The 13983-nt window shown below is 44.7% G+C and overlaps 1 protein-coding gene across 4 annotated transcripts in view; it reads right to left on the bottom strand.

The window, feature by feature from the left end:
* The window catches only part of MRTFA (myocardin related transcription factor A), a 185627-nt gene that overhangs the window by 36150 nt on the left and 135494 nt on the right, over positions 1-13983 (bottom strand). For all 4 annotated transcript variants that reach the window (XM_027872617.1, XM_027872634.1, XM_027872626.1 and 1 more), the window contains one exon: positions 13725-13790. In XM_027872617.1, coding sequence (XP_027728418.1) covers positions 13725-13790 — 66 coding nt within the window. The remainder of the gene's footprint in view (positions 1-13724; positions 13791-13983) is intronic.

The raw sequence follows: 13983 nt of genomic DNA, 5'->3' as shown, positions 1-13983 counted from the left end.
TGTGTGTGTGTGTGTGTGTGTGTGTGTGTGTGTGTGTGTGTGTGTGTCTGCAGAGACGAGTTGGCTGTGAGGGTGCTGTGAAAGAAGAAATGACAAGATTTGGCAACTAACTGGACACGTGAGGGGAGGGAGAGTGAGGAACCCAGGATAATGTCAACATTATAAACCTGAGAAACTGGCAGAATGGGCTACCTCTGATGGAAGCACTAAGTTTGAAGAGGAAAGGGTTTAGGTTGAAAGGTGATGAATTCTGTTGAGCTTGAATTAACTCCAAGATATCCAATTTGAAATGCCCAACGGGCAGCTGGCTACATGGGACTGAAACTCAGGGGAGAGCCTGGGGCTAGACGTATAGAAGGTCCCAAAAGTCTTACAAATTTACAACAACCTACATTTACAAGGTGAATTATTTACTGATTTTTTTTTATTAAAATTCACCATAACCATCATCCTGTGCTATCCATCACTCTAATTGATTTATGAATGTCATAAAAACTTTCATCAGCTGTTCCTCAAAGATTGAAAGTACCGACTTTGTAATCTAAGCCTTAAGATCATCCAAAGAAGGAAGATTTGCTTTGTATGTGATAGCTTTGATGTTAACCCAAAAGAAAAAATATCAAGGGAATAGATCAGGTGACAGAGATGTCCAAGTAAGAGTCCCTCCTTTGGTGACCCACTAGCTGGAGCAAATGTCAACCAGAAATTGTTGTACATGCAACGCAGCATGACAGGGTGCCCTATCCTATGTTTTGTTGCTGCTGCTGTTGTTTTTTAAGCAACTGGGGTTAAGTGACTTGCCCAGGATCACACAGCTAGTAAGTGTCAAGTGTCTGGTCTGAGGCTGGATTTGAACTCAGGTCCTCCTGACTTCAAGGCCGGTGCTCTATCCACTGTGCCACCTAGCTGCCCCTGCCCTATCCTATTAAAATGAAAATGGAAAGTTATTCAAAATTCACAACACTAAATAAAATAAATTTAAATGATGAGGCTTTCGAATGATTGTTTTATAAATTTGTAGCATTCACACTTCTGAAGCTATTAAAGCTAAGAACTGCACTAAGACTTTTGGGATCCCCGATCTAGAACTGGGAGTCATTGGCAGAAAGAGGACCAATACACCTACTGGAGCTGATACAGTGACTGAAAGGGCAAGGGACTTAAAGAGAAAGCCTCGGGGACCATCACGGGAACGAACACAAGCTGGCAAAGTAATCTAAAGACAGCAAAGGGTGCGGCTGGGCGGGTTTTTTTTAAAGGCCCTTTAACATCTGAACATTTTGACTGAACAAGGCAGGAAGAAAACATTCCAGTAAGGAAACGTAGCAAGATCAATTTGAAAGGAAACAAAGCTCTCCTAAAACATCCCTCTTCCCCTCTCTTTCCATTCTTAAAATCATCTGGACGGAACAGAATCACTCCTAGGCCTTGTCTAGTTAGACTCCCTCTACAACCCCTGATGAGGCGACGTGTACTGAACAAAACTGAACCGCACATCTGAACAGAAGCACCTCAACCTTGGTTAGAACCTCACTGTTCATTCACGCCCACCTTTCTTCTTCACTCCCGTGTCTGAACGTCAGAGTTTCTCCACAGCCCTGGCCTTTTCATCCAGAATCCTTAGGAGTCCCCTATTTCACTGAAAATCCAGTTTTTCCCTGAAGCAATACAATCAGTGTTGCTGAGTAAGTTAGTGTTGACTGTTAGCCTTTAAAACCTTTCCCATCTGGAATATCGGATCCTGAGCTCTGAGCAGTGGCTACAAAATCACGTGTGATCGATCCTGTGATCCATGTGGCTCCTGGATGGCTGAGTTCTTTTAATGCCAAACAAAGGATTCTGTATTTGATGCTGAGCCACTGGAGTTCACTGAGCACGTGGGTGACGTGATCAGACCTGTGCTTTAGGAAATCACTTTGGTGGCTGAGTGGAGGACAGGCTGGAGTAAGGAGAGACTTGAGGCAGGCAGACCCACCAGCAGGCCAGCCCAGGAGGGGGCTGATGAGGGCCTGCACCAGGTGGGTCAAGTGTCAGAAGAGAGAAGGGGACATATTCGAGAGATGTTGCAAAGGGAGAACTGACAGGCCTTGGCAACAGACTGGACCGGGAGGGGCGAGAGTCGCTTGAGAGATAATGAAGACTCCAGGATGATGCTGCCTAAGCTGCCAGGGACTGGGAGGATGGTGTTGTCCTAGACAGTAACGAGAAGTCAAGAGGTGGGGGAGGGTATAGGAGTAAAGAGAATGAGTTCTGCTTGGGACATGTTTAGATTATGATGTCTACTACACTTTCAGTTCTAGGTGTAAGATGGGTAGATCTGAAAATCATCAGCACAGGGATAGTGAAGCAGTCCAGAGGAGAAAAGTCCAAGTCAGAACCTATCCTGGATCCAGCAAAGGAGACTGAGAAGTGGTCTGAGAGAAGAGGTGAACCAGGAGAGAATGTTGCCCCCGAAAGAGAGTTATCAAGAGAGAAGAAATTATCAAGGAGTAGACAGTGATCAACTGTGTCAAAGGCTGCAACCAGGTCAAGAATGAGGACTGGGAAAAAGCCACTGGGTTTAACAATCAAGAGATCATTGGTAACTTTGAAGAGAGCAGTCTCATTCCACTGGAATCGTAAAGAGTTACGAAGAGAGTGAGAGGAGAGAACATGGAGGCACCTATTAATAGAGGTCTTTTCAAGGAGGTCAACTACAAGGGCTGAAGAGACATAGAATAATAGTCCTGGGAACATAAGGCTCAAATGAGGGTTTTTCAGGATGAGGGAGACATGGGTATTTTGTAGGCAGTAGGAAAGGAGCCAGCAGACAGGGAGCGATTAAAAATAACTGATAAAGGGTATGACAAAATGACAAAAAGAGCAATCTGTTGGAGGCAATGGGATGGCCTGTGTAGGCAGAAGGGTTAGCCTTGGAAAGGAGCAAGGCCACGTCTTCCTATGAGACAGGAGCATAGACGGAGACAGACGCAGAAGGCACCTGAGTGATAACGAGATGAGGATGAGGGGACAAGAGGGAGCTCACAGTGAATGGTCTCAATTTTTTCTGTAAAATATGAAGCAAGGTTCTCAGCTGAGGGGGTGGAGGAAAGAAGAGAAACCAGAGGTTTGAGGGGGAGATGAAAAATTTTGGAAGGGACTCTGTGGAAAGTAGGACAATGAGTTGATAAGAGAGGTATAGTAGGATTACCTAGAAGCAGTGAGGGCCCAGTTGTGGCTGTGTTACATAAAATTGTAGTGGACACAATCAGAATGGTTGCATGATTTTCTTCACCTTTGTTCAGTAGCATATGCACAGGAGCAGAAATGGCTGACAGTGGGAGTCATCCAAGGCTGAGGGTTGGCAGGGTGCAATCAGTGAAAATGATAAAGAGGCTGGAGACTCAAGAGAAGAGAGTTGTGTAGAGTTGAACTGGTTCACGTTGGGGGCAAAGAGGAGAGAATAATTAGTGAAGAGCTGATGGCCTGGGAGAGATAGAAAACCAACAGATTATCGTCAGTTAAAAGAATTTTGAATTTTTTTTTATTTTATTTTTATTAATTTATTTTTAGTTTTCACCATTCACCTTCCATAAGCTTTTCGACTTTTAAATTTTCTCCCCCTCCCTCCCCAAGATGGCATGCATGCAATCTGATATAGGCTTTACATATACATTCCTATTAAACATATTTTCATATTAGTCATGTTCTAAAGAAGAATTAGAACCAATAGAAGGAACCACTAGAAAGAGGAAACAAAACACAACAGGAGGAAAAAATAGCAAATAGTATGCTTCGATCTGCATTCAAACTCCACAGTTCTTTCTTTGGATGTGGATAGCATTTTCCACCATGAGGCCTTTGGAGTTGTCTTAGATCTTTGTACTGCTGAGAAGAGCTAAGTCTATCAAAGTTGGTCATCTCACAACGTGCTGTTACTGTGTACAATGTTCTCCTGGTTCTGCTCACTTCACTCAGCATCACTGCATACAAGTCTTCCCAGGTTTTTCTGAAGTCAGCTTTTTCATCATTTCTTATACCACAATAGTATTCCATTACATTCATATACCACAACTTGTTCAGACATTTCCCAACTGATGGGCATCCTCTCAATTTCCAATTCTTTGCCACCACAGAAAGAGCTGCTGTGAATATTTCTGTACATGTGAGTCTTTTCCAATTTTTGTGATCTCTTTGGGATACAGCCCTAGAAGTGCTATTGCTGGGTCAAAGGGTATGCACATTTTTATAGCCCTTTGGGCATAGTTCCAAATTGCTCTCCAAAATGGTTGGATCAGTTCACAACTCCACCAACAATGTATTAATGTTCCAATTTTCCTACATCTTCTCCAACATTAATCATTTTCCTGTTTTGTCATGTTGGCCAATCTGATAGGTGTGATGTGGTACCTCAGAGTTGTTTTGATCTGCATTTCTCTAATCAACAGTGATTTTGAGCATTTTTTCATATGACTATAGATAGCTTTAATTTTTTTATCTGAAAATTGCCTGTTCATATCCTCTGACCCTTTATCAATTGGGAAATGACTTGTATTCTTATAAATTTGACTTAGTTTTCTATATATTTTAGAAATGAGGCCCTTATCAGAGACACTGGTTGTAAAAATTCTTTCCCAGTTTTCTGCTTCCCTTCTAATCTTGGTTGCATTGACTGTGCAAAAACTTTTTAATTTAACGTAATCAAAATTATACATTTTGCATTTCACAATGTTCTCTATCTCTTGTTTGGTCATAAATTCTTCTGTTCTCCATAAATCTGACAGGTAAACTATTCCTTGCTCTCCTAGTTTGCTTATAGTACCGGCCTTTATATTTAAATCATGGACCCATTTTGACTTTACTTTGATATATGGTATAAGATTTTGGTCTGTGCCTAGTTTCTGCTATACTCTTTTCCAGTTTTCCCAGCAGTTTTTGTTAAATAGTGAGTTCTTATCCCAGAAGCTGGGGTCTTTGGGTTTATCAAATAGTAGATCACTATTGTCACTGACCACTATGTCGTGCATACCTAACCTATTCCACTGATCCACCACTCTATTTCTGAGCCAGTACCAAGTGGTTTTGATGATTGCTGCTTTATAATACAATTTAAGATCTGGTATGGCTGGGCCACCTTCGCTAGCATTTTTTTTCATTAGTTTCCTTGATAGAGAATTTTGAATTCTTGAACAAGGAAGTGGTATATTTGTGGGTGATGGCAAGATCCAGCACACGGCCATTTTTGTGTGTGGCTAAGGTGAGGTGGAGGAGCAGGTCATGGGAAATGAGCAGGTTCAGGAACTGAGTGGTTAGATGTTTAAGGGAGAGTCAGTATCTGTGTTTAAGTCCCTATGTCTGAGAATAGCAGTTGGGAAGGAGAAAAACTGTGGGCTAGGCAATAAGCCCATTGAAGAATGGGAATGAGCTGGGGGACTGCAGACATCAGCTACCAGGATTTTGATTGGGTGGTAGATATGAACTGCATGAGCCTCAAAGGAGTGATTACTGAGTGATGGATGTAGGGGGAGAACCTGGAAGTGGCAACAGGGAACAAGAAATAGTCCACCTTCCCCATCTTGACCAGTAAGTTGAGAGGATGCATGAAGGTACAGCCAGTAATGGAAGGGCTAGCCAAAGAGGCTGTGTCCTAAAGGGGCAGCCAGGTCTTGGCTGTTAAACCATTAAACCATGGAAGGAGTGAAAGAGAAAAAAGATTTAGGATTAAGCCAGGTTTGTGGCCTGAAGAACAGGCATTCCAGAGGATGCAATAAAATGGGGAGGTGGCTTTTGGCTGGAACTCTGGGGTGGGGAATAGAGTATGGATGATCACCTAAAGGGGTCCAGAATCGCTGACTAGGATGTTATCCTTACATGTGACGATGTTCACCAGTGAGTGCTACTTCTCTTCTTCGAGGAGGTTAAGAGATTGGGCTGGAGACAAGGAGAGACAGTCAGAAGAAAGGACCCAGTTCACAAGTCGTCTTTCCTTCAAACGTTAGAACGCAGTTTGGAAATGGCACAACAGCAGAGGGAAGTCCCTCCCCCCACTTCTTTTCATCTCTCCTCAAGGCCCAGGAGCGGCAGGAGATGGAAGGCTTCAGGTCAAAGCAAAGGCTGTTCCTCTTTGCACTGGAAGGTCTCTATATCCCGGTTAGGAAATCAGGCTGGCAGTAGGAAGTATCCCATCAGCCTTCAGCAGCCTTCCCTCAGGAGACACACAGAACAATAAGTGGAAGTCTTGGTCACAGGAAGGTCGTGCTCATCTTCTCACCTGAAGTTGTAGATCAGGTAGGCGCACCAGGAAGTGAGAGTCTTCCGGACCGGACGGGGGAAAGTCATATTGGGGCAGACAGAAGTTGACCCACCCAGCTTTCTTCAGGGGACACAGACAGAGGAGATGAAAAGTGCAAAGTCAGAGGAAGGTGTCACTCAGAGGAAAGTCCTGCTTCTTTTCTCTGTAGTTCAATGACTCTTAAATCTTTTCTTCTTGGTCTTGTTTTCTAGGTCAGTTGTTTTTGCTATGAGATACCTTATATTTTCTTCTATTTTTTTTTCAGTCTTTTGACTTCATTTCAGTATTTCTTCTTATCACATGGAACCACTGGCATTTCTATTTGGTCTATTCTAATTTTCAAAGAATTTGTGGCTTGGTTTTGTATCTATTATGTCATGTTGTTAATTTCCTTTTCAATTCTTCCTTCCATAACTCTCATTTCTTTTTCAGTTTTTTTCCTTTACTGCTCTCATTTTATTAAAAACAACAACAACAACAACAAACTTTTTAAAAACCTTGCTTCATCTCTTCAAGGAACTCTAATTGAGCTTGTGCCCAAATTCTGTTTTTCTCTGAGGCATTTCTTGTAGATGTTTGAGAGTTACTCTCTTCTGCTTTTGTAGCTCGAGCTTTGCTGCTCTTTAAGTGAGAATTCTTCTTTTGTTTGATGATTATTCTGCCTACTTCCTGATTTCAGACTTGATGTTAGGGCTGGGTTCTGCACTTCTAGTGGGGAGATCTGGGTTTGCATTGTTGATGCTTTCCCAGGGTACTGAGGGTTATGTCATTTCAGGAGCTCAGGGGCAGGCTGGGCACCTGCAAGTTTTAAGTGCTCCCACAGTGGTCTGATACAGAACAAAGTCTGACTGTTACCTCCCTAATAGGAGAGCTGAGTTCCTGACCTGTGTTTTGGTCTGATCAACAGAAGAATGCTTATGGATTCAGCCCCTCTTAACCAGCTGAAAGCTTTGTTGATTCTGAGTTATTCCTCTGCAGACTGTGCTAGATGCTGGAACTGAGACCCTGCTCTGCTCCTGGAATCTCTGCCACACAGCTACTGCTCGCTTCTGAACTTCCTATTTCCTCACTCTACAGCTTCCCTACCTTGGCTCACCACTCCCATGTAGAGGTTCCCTTTCCAGTCCACCCTGTATCTCTGCCCCAGCACTGGATATCAGGAGACAAAGCTGCCAGTTGTCACTTGTCCCCACCACCGTGCCTTGGTATAGGGACGGGACAGCCTCTCTCTGGATGCTCGAATATTCTGCCCCACTCTGGTATGCTCCTGGTGTCATCTCATCCCCAGTATCCACAGATCTTTTTGTTTTCCTGTACCAAGCTGGTCCAGAAAAGTGGCTCACTGTGACTTTTTCTAGATTTCCCCATCAAGATTAGGCCTAGTGCATCTCCTAGATCTCAGTGGAGGGGAGCTCAGTTGTACTGCTTCCTAATGGTCCACTATCTTGACTCCACAAGATGAAATGTTAAAGGGAGACACAGACTGTTCTGAGGACCTTAGATAAGACATTTCTGATGAAATGTACCGAGGAAACCTGTTTGAAGGGAGATTAGCACCTGAGGAAACGGTGGCCAAAAGGCTATCATTTGTGATTCATCAGTTAATCTGCATGTCATTGTTTTTAGAGCTGAGAAGATTATAACTGAGAAACTTTAACTCAAATAACCGTTTGGGAGACCAGAGGAAGATTATATATGGACTGCTGAGGTCCTACCCGGAAGAAATGTGCAACTGTTGATTTACACATCACAGATTAGAGACTGGTCACTGCGAATGAGGAGGCATCAGAAACCAGAGAGAAGAAACTATAGGAAGAGGCGGACAAAAGGAGCATGGGAGTAAGTTGAGCCCAGGAGAAGTGACAAGAAGCAGGGGGAAGAAAGACAGAGAAGGCTGTCATTCTTCTCTGAAGAATGCGAGAGACCACTGCTCTGACGACTGGCTGGGGAAAGGATGGGCAAGCCGAGAGCTTGTCTGTTGGTTGGAAAAGAGCTGAATCTGGACACTATGCATGGAGCTGGCCGAACTTATTTCATTCTAGAGCCATCTAGAGCTTCAGAAGGTAGAAACCAAACACCTAACTGCCCTCTACCCCCTCTATGATTTGAGAAGAAACAGAGGGGAGAAGACAGGCATACATCTATTTTGCTGTGGTGTCTGAGACTTGAGAAGGAAAAAGCAGAATCCTGTTTAGTGAAAAGCTGGCTGGACTTGCATGCATTGTCCAGAGAGTTAAAGAGATTTACTGTTCTCTGGGTTAAGGGAAATGCTTGTCACTGAACAAGTACAATGTGGATTATATATATGTCTAGGTGTATATATATGTCTGTGTGTGTGTATATGTGTAATTCAAATTGTGTGTGTGTGTACAATTTCAATTTTTGACAGGATTACTAGGCTGGTCAGGGGAATGCTATAAGTTACAGTTTACCTAGTTTTTGGCAAAGCATTTGACAAAGTCATTCACAATATTCTCATTGAAAAAAAAATAGAGATGTGGGTTAAATCAGCACTTAGGTGAATTTAGAATTAGCTGATGGATCACATTCAAAAAACTGATCCAACATCAACTCAAAAGACATCAGCGGAAGAGGACTTGGGATCGGTAGTGGGAGCCGTACTTGTATTAACATTCTTGTCATAGTGTTTACCAAATTTGTAGATGACACCAAGCTTGGTGCAACAGATACCAAAAATGGGCTGAATCTATTAAGACAACATTTGTCAGGGATAAATGTAAAGTTTTAAAGTTGAATTGAAAGAAATCAATCTCACGCTTCAGAAATCCAAAATGGCAGAAGTGTGGGTAAGGCAACCACCATTTGAAAGACTCCTACAGAGAGTTTGGTGGACTACACACTCAATCTAACTCAACGGAGTGATATGACAGCCAAGAATGTAAACACAACCTTCGGCTCCATTAAGAGGCACAGTGTCTAGGACTAGAAGGGAAAAATCCTGCTGTTCCTTGTCTTGGTCAAACCATACAGAGAACACTGTGTTCATTCTGGATGTTACATTTTAGGAAGGCAACTGAGAAGCTGAAGACTGGTCAGAAAGAGGACAATCAGGATGGTGAAGGGCTTCAAGATCACGCCACAGAAGGGCTGGTAGAAGGAGTAGAGCACATTGGACCTGAAGAAGAGAAGATCTGGGGGTGACATGGTGGCTTCCTGCCTGCAGTGATCTACAAAAAAGGGATTCGATTTGATCTTCTTGGCCCCAGAAGACAGAAGCAGCAGCTCTAGTTGGAAGTTTGAAAAGGGCAAATTAAGGGCTAATTAATTTAAGAATTGGCAGTATCCCAAAATACAATGGGCTGCCTTGGGAAGTAGTGGCTTCTCCCTCAGGGAGTAGTTTCAGAAAAGTTTGGATCACTATCTTTGGGGTATGCTGTTGAAAGCTTCCTTGCTCAGGTACAGGTTAGACAATATGTACTCTAAGGTGTCTTTCAAATTAGATTCTATGAAAAATGGTGCAGGATGAGAAGGCGTGAATGGGCTGCAATCTATACTACAGGAGGGAGTGGAAGAACACATTCTGACAATGCCAAAGATACAGAGAAACACTGTATGTGTATGTGGAAAAAAACTGGGGGAGTGGGGAGGGAGAGGAGGAAATAGAAAATACCAGCATGGTAGCTACAGACTTAAACTCATTAAAAATGGAACACTGCTGTTTCTTTCTCAATAATCCAATAAACTTAACAGTATTAGTCTGAAAAGGAAGAAACCAACAGCACTCCTCTTTTCTATCGAGGAGAGATTATAGATTTTTCTGGTTTGTGCCAAGTAATAGAACTTCCCTGATTCCTTTAAAAGGCTACTCCTCTGCAGCATCTCACTGCCAGAACATTTCTCTTAGAATTCACCTTAACCTCCTGACCTTTTACACCTTTAAATGTCAAGTATAAAAGGCAAGGGGAAAGCACTGTTTAAGAACAAGGCATTCCAAACACAGCTCATCTCTTCACTGAACATGACACTGAATCTCTGTCTGGAGCACATGGAATACATCTCGCCTCAGCTTTCTGACTCCCCCCGCCCCCACGGAGCTCCTGCACGGTACCCTGAGCCTCAAAAACCCACGGTGAAAGCATAGGGCCTGGGACATATAATCCTGTGCTGTCTGGCATTGTCTGCACAAGTGCGGAGTTTAGTTAAGTGGTGTTAAATTTGAAACCTATGTTTACATGTGGAGAACAAAGGAGATTGGGAAGTGATCCTGTTGAACAGTCCGGGCAGACAGCACCTTCTGCACGACAGGCCAGATGTCTTAAATGATGGGAGTCATTAGGACAGAGACAGGAAGAACCAGGCACTGTGGCCTATTCCAGGCGCCAAGACCTTTTCGGAAAGGAAGCTTCGTTCACAAAACTCTCCCCAGCACCCAATCCTCTTCTAAACTTTTCCACTTCTCTCAAAGGCACCAGCCTTCTTCTTGTCTCCAAGATTTGCAAGCCCAGCATCATTCTGGATTCCACTCTCCACTTTCCCACATGGTGAGCATCCTGGTGTAGGCCCTCTCACCGGGACCACTGCCCACCGGTCTGCTGTAGGGGTGTGGGGGGCCACCTGCCTCAAGGCTTTGCTGGCTCCCATCTTGCCTCCTTCAGCTGCCTCGATGATTTTTCTTCAGCATGAGTCTGACCACAGCTCACTAAACTCCAGATCACCACTGCCTCTGTTTGGCCTTTAAAGGCCTTCACCACTTGGCCCCAACCTACCTTTTCTGTCTCAGAGTCCATTATCCCACTTCCAAGCTTTAGGTTCCAGTAATTCTTCTCCTTACATACACTCTCCATTTCCCCTTTCTTGGTCTTTGTCCTGGCTGTCTGCACATGCCATGCATTCCCTCTTGCCCTGAAGGGACCTTCAGCGTGAAGACTGTCTTGATCCTCGAGACTGCTCAAGGCCCCTTCCTTCCCTGCACCACCTAAGATTTATTCTGTCTACAGACACTATTTCCACCGACAGAATGCAAGCTCCTTGAGGGCAGAGACTGGTTTGGTTTGATTTTGTTTTTGACATCCTTGGAGTCAAGTAGAGTGCCTGGCACATAGTAGGCACTGAATAAAACGTTGACTGACTATGTGACTTCAGGTGACAACTTCTTTGGGTCTCGGTTTCTTAATCTGCCTCGCCCCCACTAAAAATAGAAAAAGAAAAAAGACAAACAGAGAAAAGAAGATCTGAACTAGATAACGCCTAACACACCCTCTACAGCCAAGCCTCTATGACTCTAACGCGGGGTGGCACACAGGCAAGAGAAAGCAGTCCAAGCCTGCAGGTGTCCCAGGAGATTCCCAACCGGGCCCTCTAACGCTGCCTTGCAAACATGAAGGAATCGCACCTACCCATCAATGACCTGTCCTTTGGAAAGTGGGACGTACAAGTGAGAGGAAGGCAGAGCCCAGGAGATGGGCTCCATCCCACACCCAGTACTCAGCCGTCTCCAGCTTTTTTGTCTGGGTCAGGGTTAGCCCCCAACTGGAGCTTGATTTCCTTAACTGTGGCCCCGCCCCTTTTCTTTAATATTATTCAAAGCATCTCTGAAACGCTAGATACTCAGGAAGCACTTACTGAAACATGCATATCACCAATTTCTTTGATGAAAGCTGGTAATGTGTCCGCATGCCCCAGATCAATCAGGAGATCATTCTGTAAGACCTGGCCTTTCCCCTGCCTGACCACAGGGCTACTTCAATGCTCCTTCAGGTGGCTTAGGCCACTAACGGGACAATGTCTAAGACAGGGCACTGCTGGCAGGCTGTGTCCTAGAGCAAATAAAGCACCAGACTTGGGAGTCACAGGAGAACAGCTTTGACACCTCATTCTGTGTCCCTTTCTAGGCCTCAGTTTCCTCATCTGTAAAGTGAAGGGTCAGGCACTAAGTGATCTCAAAGGCTCTCTTCCAGCTCTTGGTACTATGAGTCTATAAAATGAGGATAAAAATATCTGCACAACCTATTCTGGGTGGCTGCTGCAAGACAAATGTTTTATAAACAAGTTATTCCCTAAGTGACATGGACTCCAACCTCTCACTCTCTTTCCATTCACACTGGGAGATACACTTGCCAAATCACACAGTTACAGCAGGGAAACTGTAAAACCGTTTCTACACTGGAAGGGCACAAAACAAGACAGGGATGAACACAGCAGAAGAGTGAACAGTGCCGTATCAGCATAATGACAGACCATGAAAAAGATCCAACTTTGACATGCCTCCCAGAATTCTCCAGGTGTTGCTAGAATCCTACCTCCTGAATCAGTAATGGATTGATCCTGAGGGCCCAGAAAAACATGGCAGGGAACATGTCACCAACAGTACTTTGAGTTATGATCATGGACAACTCTGGTTTCCTCTCTGTCAATTAGAAAGAGTTCCGGAAGTTTCCTTTAATCTATTTCTCTGAAATTATGGGGGTGTAATAGGTGGCTTTTCAGAGAAGGGCTGAAGGAAACCTTTTTTTGCAGGAGGCTTTTCAAAGAAGAAAAGATATGAGCATATGTCATTAGAAACAACAAAAGTTTTGCTCGCTTCTATCTCCACTAAATTTATGATTCTACTGGTATTGACAATAATAGCAATGAGCATTACATTTCCTCCTAATAATCCCGTGAGGGGAGGCAGGAAGGAATCTCAGCACCACATTTGTGCAACACTGGAAGCTGAGGCCAAGAGAGATGAAGTGACTGGTCCACAGCTGGGCTGCTGGTCAGTGTCAGAAGCCTCCCAATATGCATCTTGCCCTCTTTATAGTCCACCACATTACTGTGCAGGGCTGGCTCCTCCACTGTCCATCAATCCCACCAATAGCTGTGCACACATTCTGAGGGGGCCCAAGCTCACAGCCACATCAAAATACTTGTCAGTGCTTCACTCTGAAGTCAAAGTCAAAAGCTTTCTTCCAAGGACCGTTTCAGCAATTCAGAAAACAAGGCTAGGACTTGGAGGGGAGAGAAGGAAACCCCAGGGAGTTTTCTCCAACTCAAACAGCAAGGCAGAAAACTTACGGGCCCTTACCCACAACACTCAAGTTCAAGAATCATGGTGAGCTGACAGAACTCACTGGAGAAATTCATCAAGGCAGGAAACACGCACAAAGATTGCTCACCAGCCCTGCCCTGCCCATGAAGGTACATGTAAAACAGAGCACATTCTCTGGGGCATACATCATGGAATCCAAGGATGATTCACAGTCCTCCCTGCCCTCTCTCACTGCCAAGGGTATCTCACTGAGCCTTGCTGGCCAGAAGAGTCACTTCCAAACAGCTCCCTGGACGCACACAACTCTGGGAGATGCGGGGGGGGGAGGGAACCGCATTTGGTCGGGCTTTCTGTTCCGTGCCAGATGTCCCCAACACCACCCCAGTGGGCCCTGCCCCCGAAGGCGACTGGCTCTGCCGCTCAGAGTGGAGGGCAGGGATGAGACCCAAGGGCGGTACTTACGCGGCATGATCCCCCGGCTCACCAGCTCCTCCCGGGTCCGCCTTTGCTGAAGCTTTAGCTGGAGCGCTGCACGGTGGAGAAAACAAGGAGACACGCGGTCAGTGGGGCAGAGCACCGCGGAAGGCCCGCTTTAAGATTCGACATGGGCTTTGCCTTTCAGTCCCAGGCCGTGAGGGTCTAGTGTCATAAGGAGAGGCCTGGGAGTTGTGAGCACCCACAATTGCAGAAGTGGCCCGACGGAACGCAGCTTCCGTATTTG

The sequence above is a fragment of the Vombatus ursinus genome, unplaced genomic scaffold (genome assembly GCF_900497805.2).
Source record: "Vombatus ursinus unplaced genomic scaffold, bare-nosed wombat genome assembly UNPS02003292.1, whole genome shotgun sequence".
Lineage (NCBI taxonomy): Eukaryota > Metazoa > Chordata > Mammalia > Diprotodontia > Vombatidae > Vombatus > Vombatus ursinus.
Note: the sequence above shows the minus strand (reverse complement) of the source record. Positions and strands in the feature narration are given on the sequence as shown.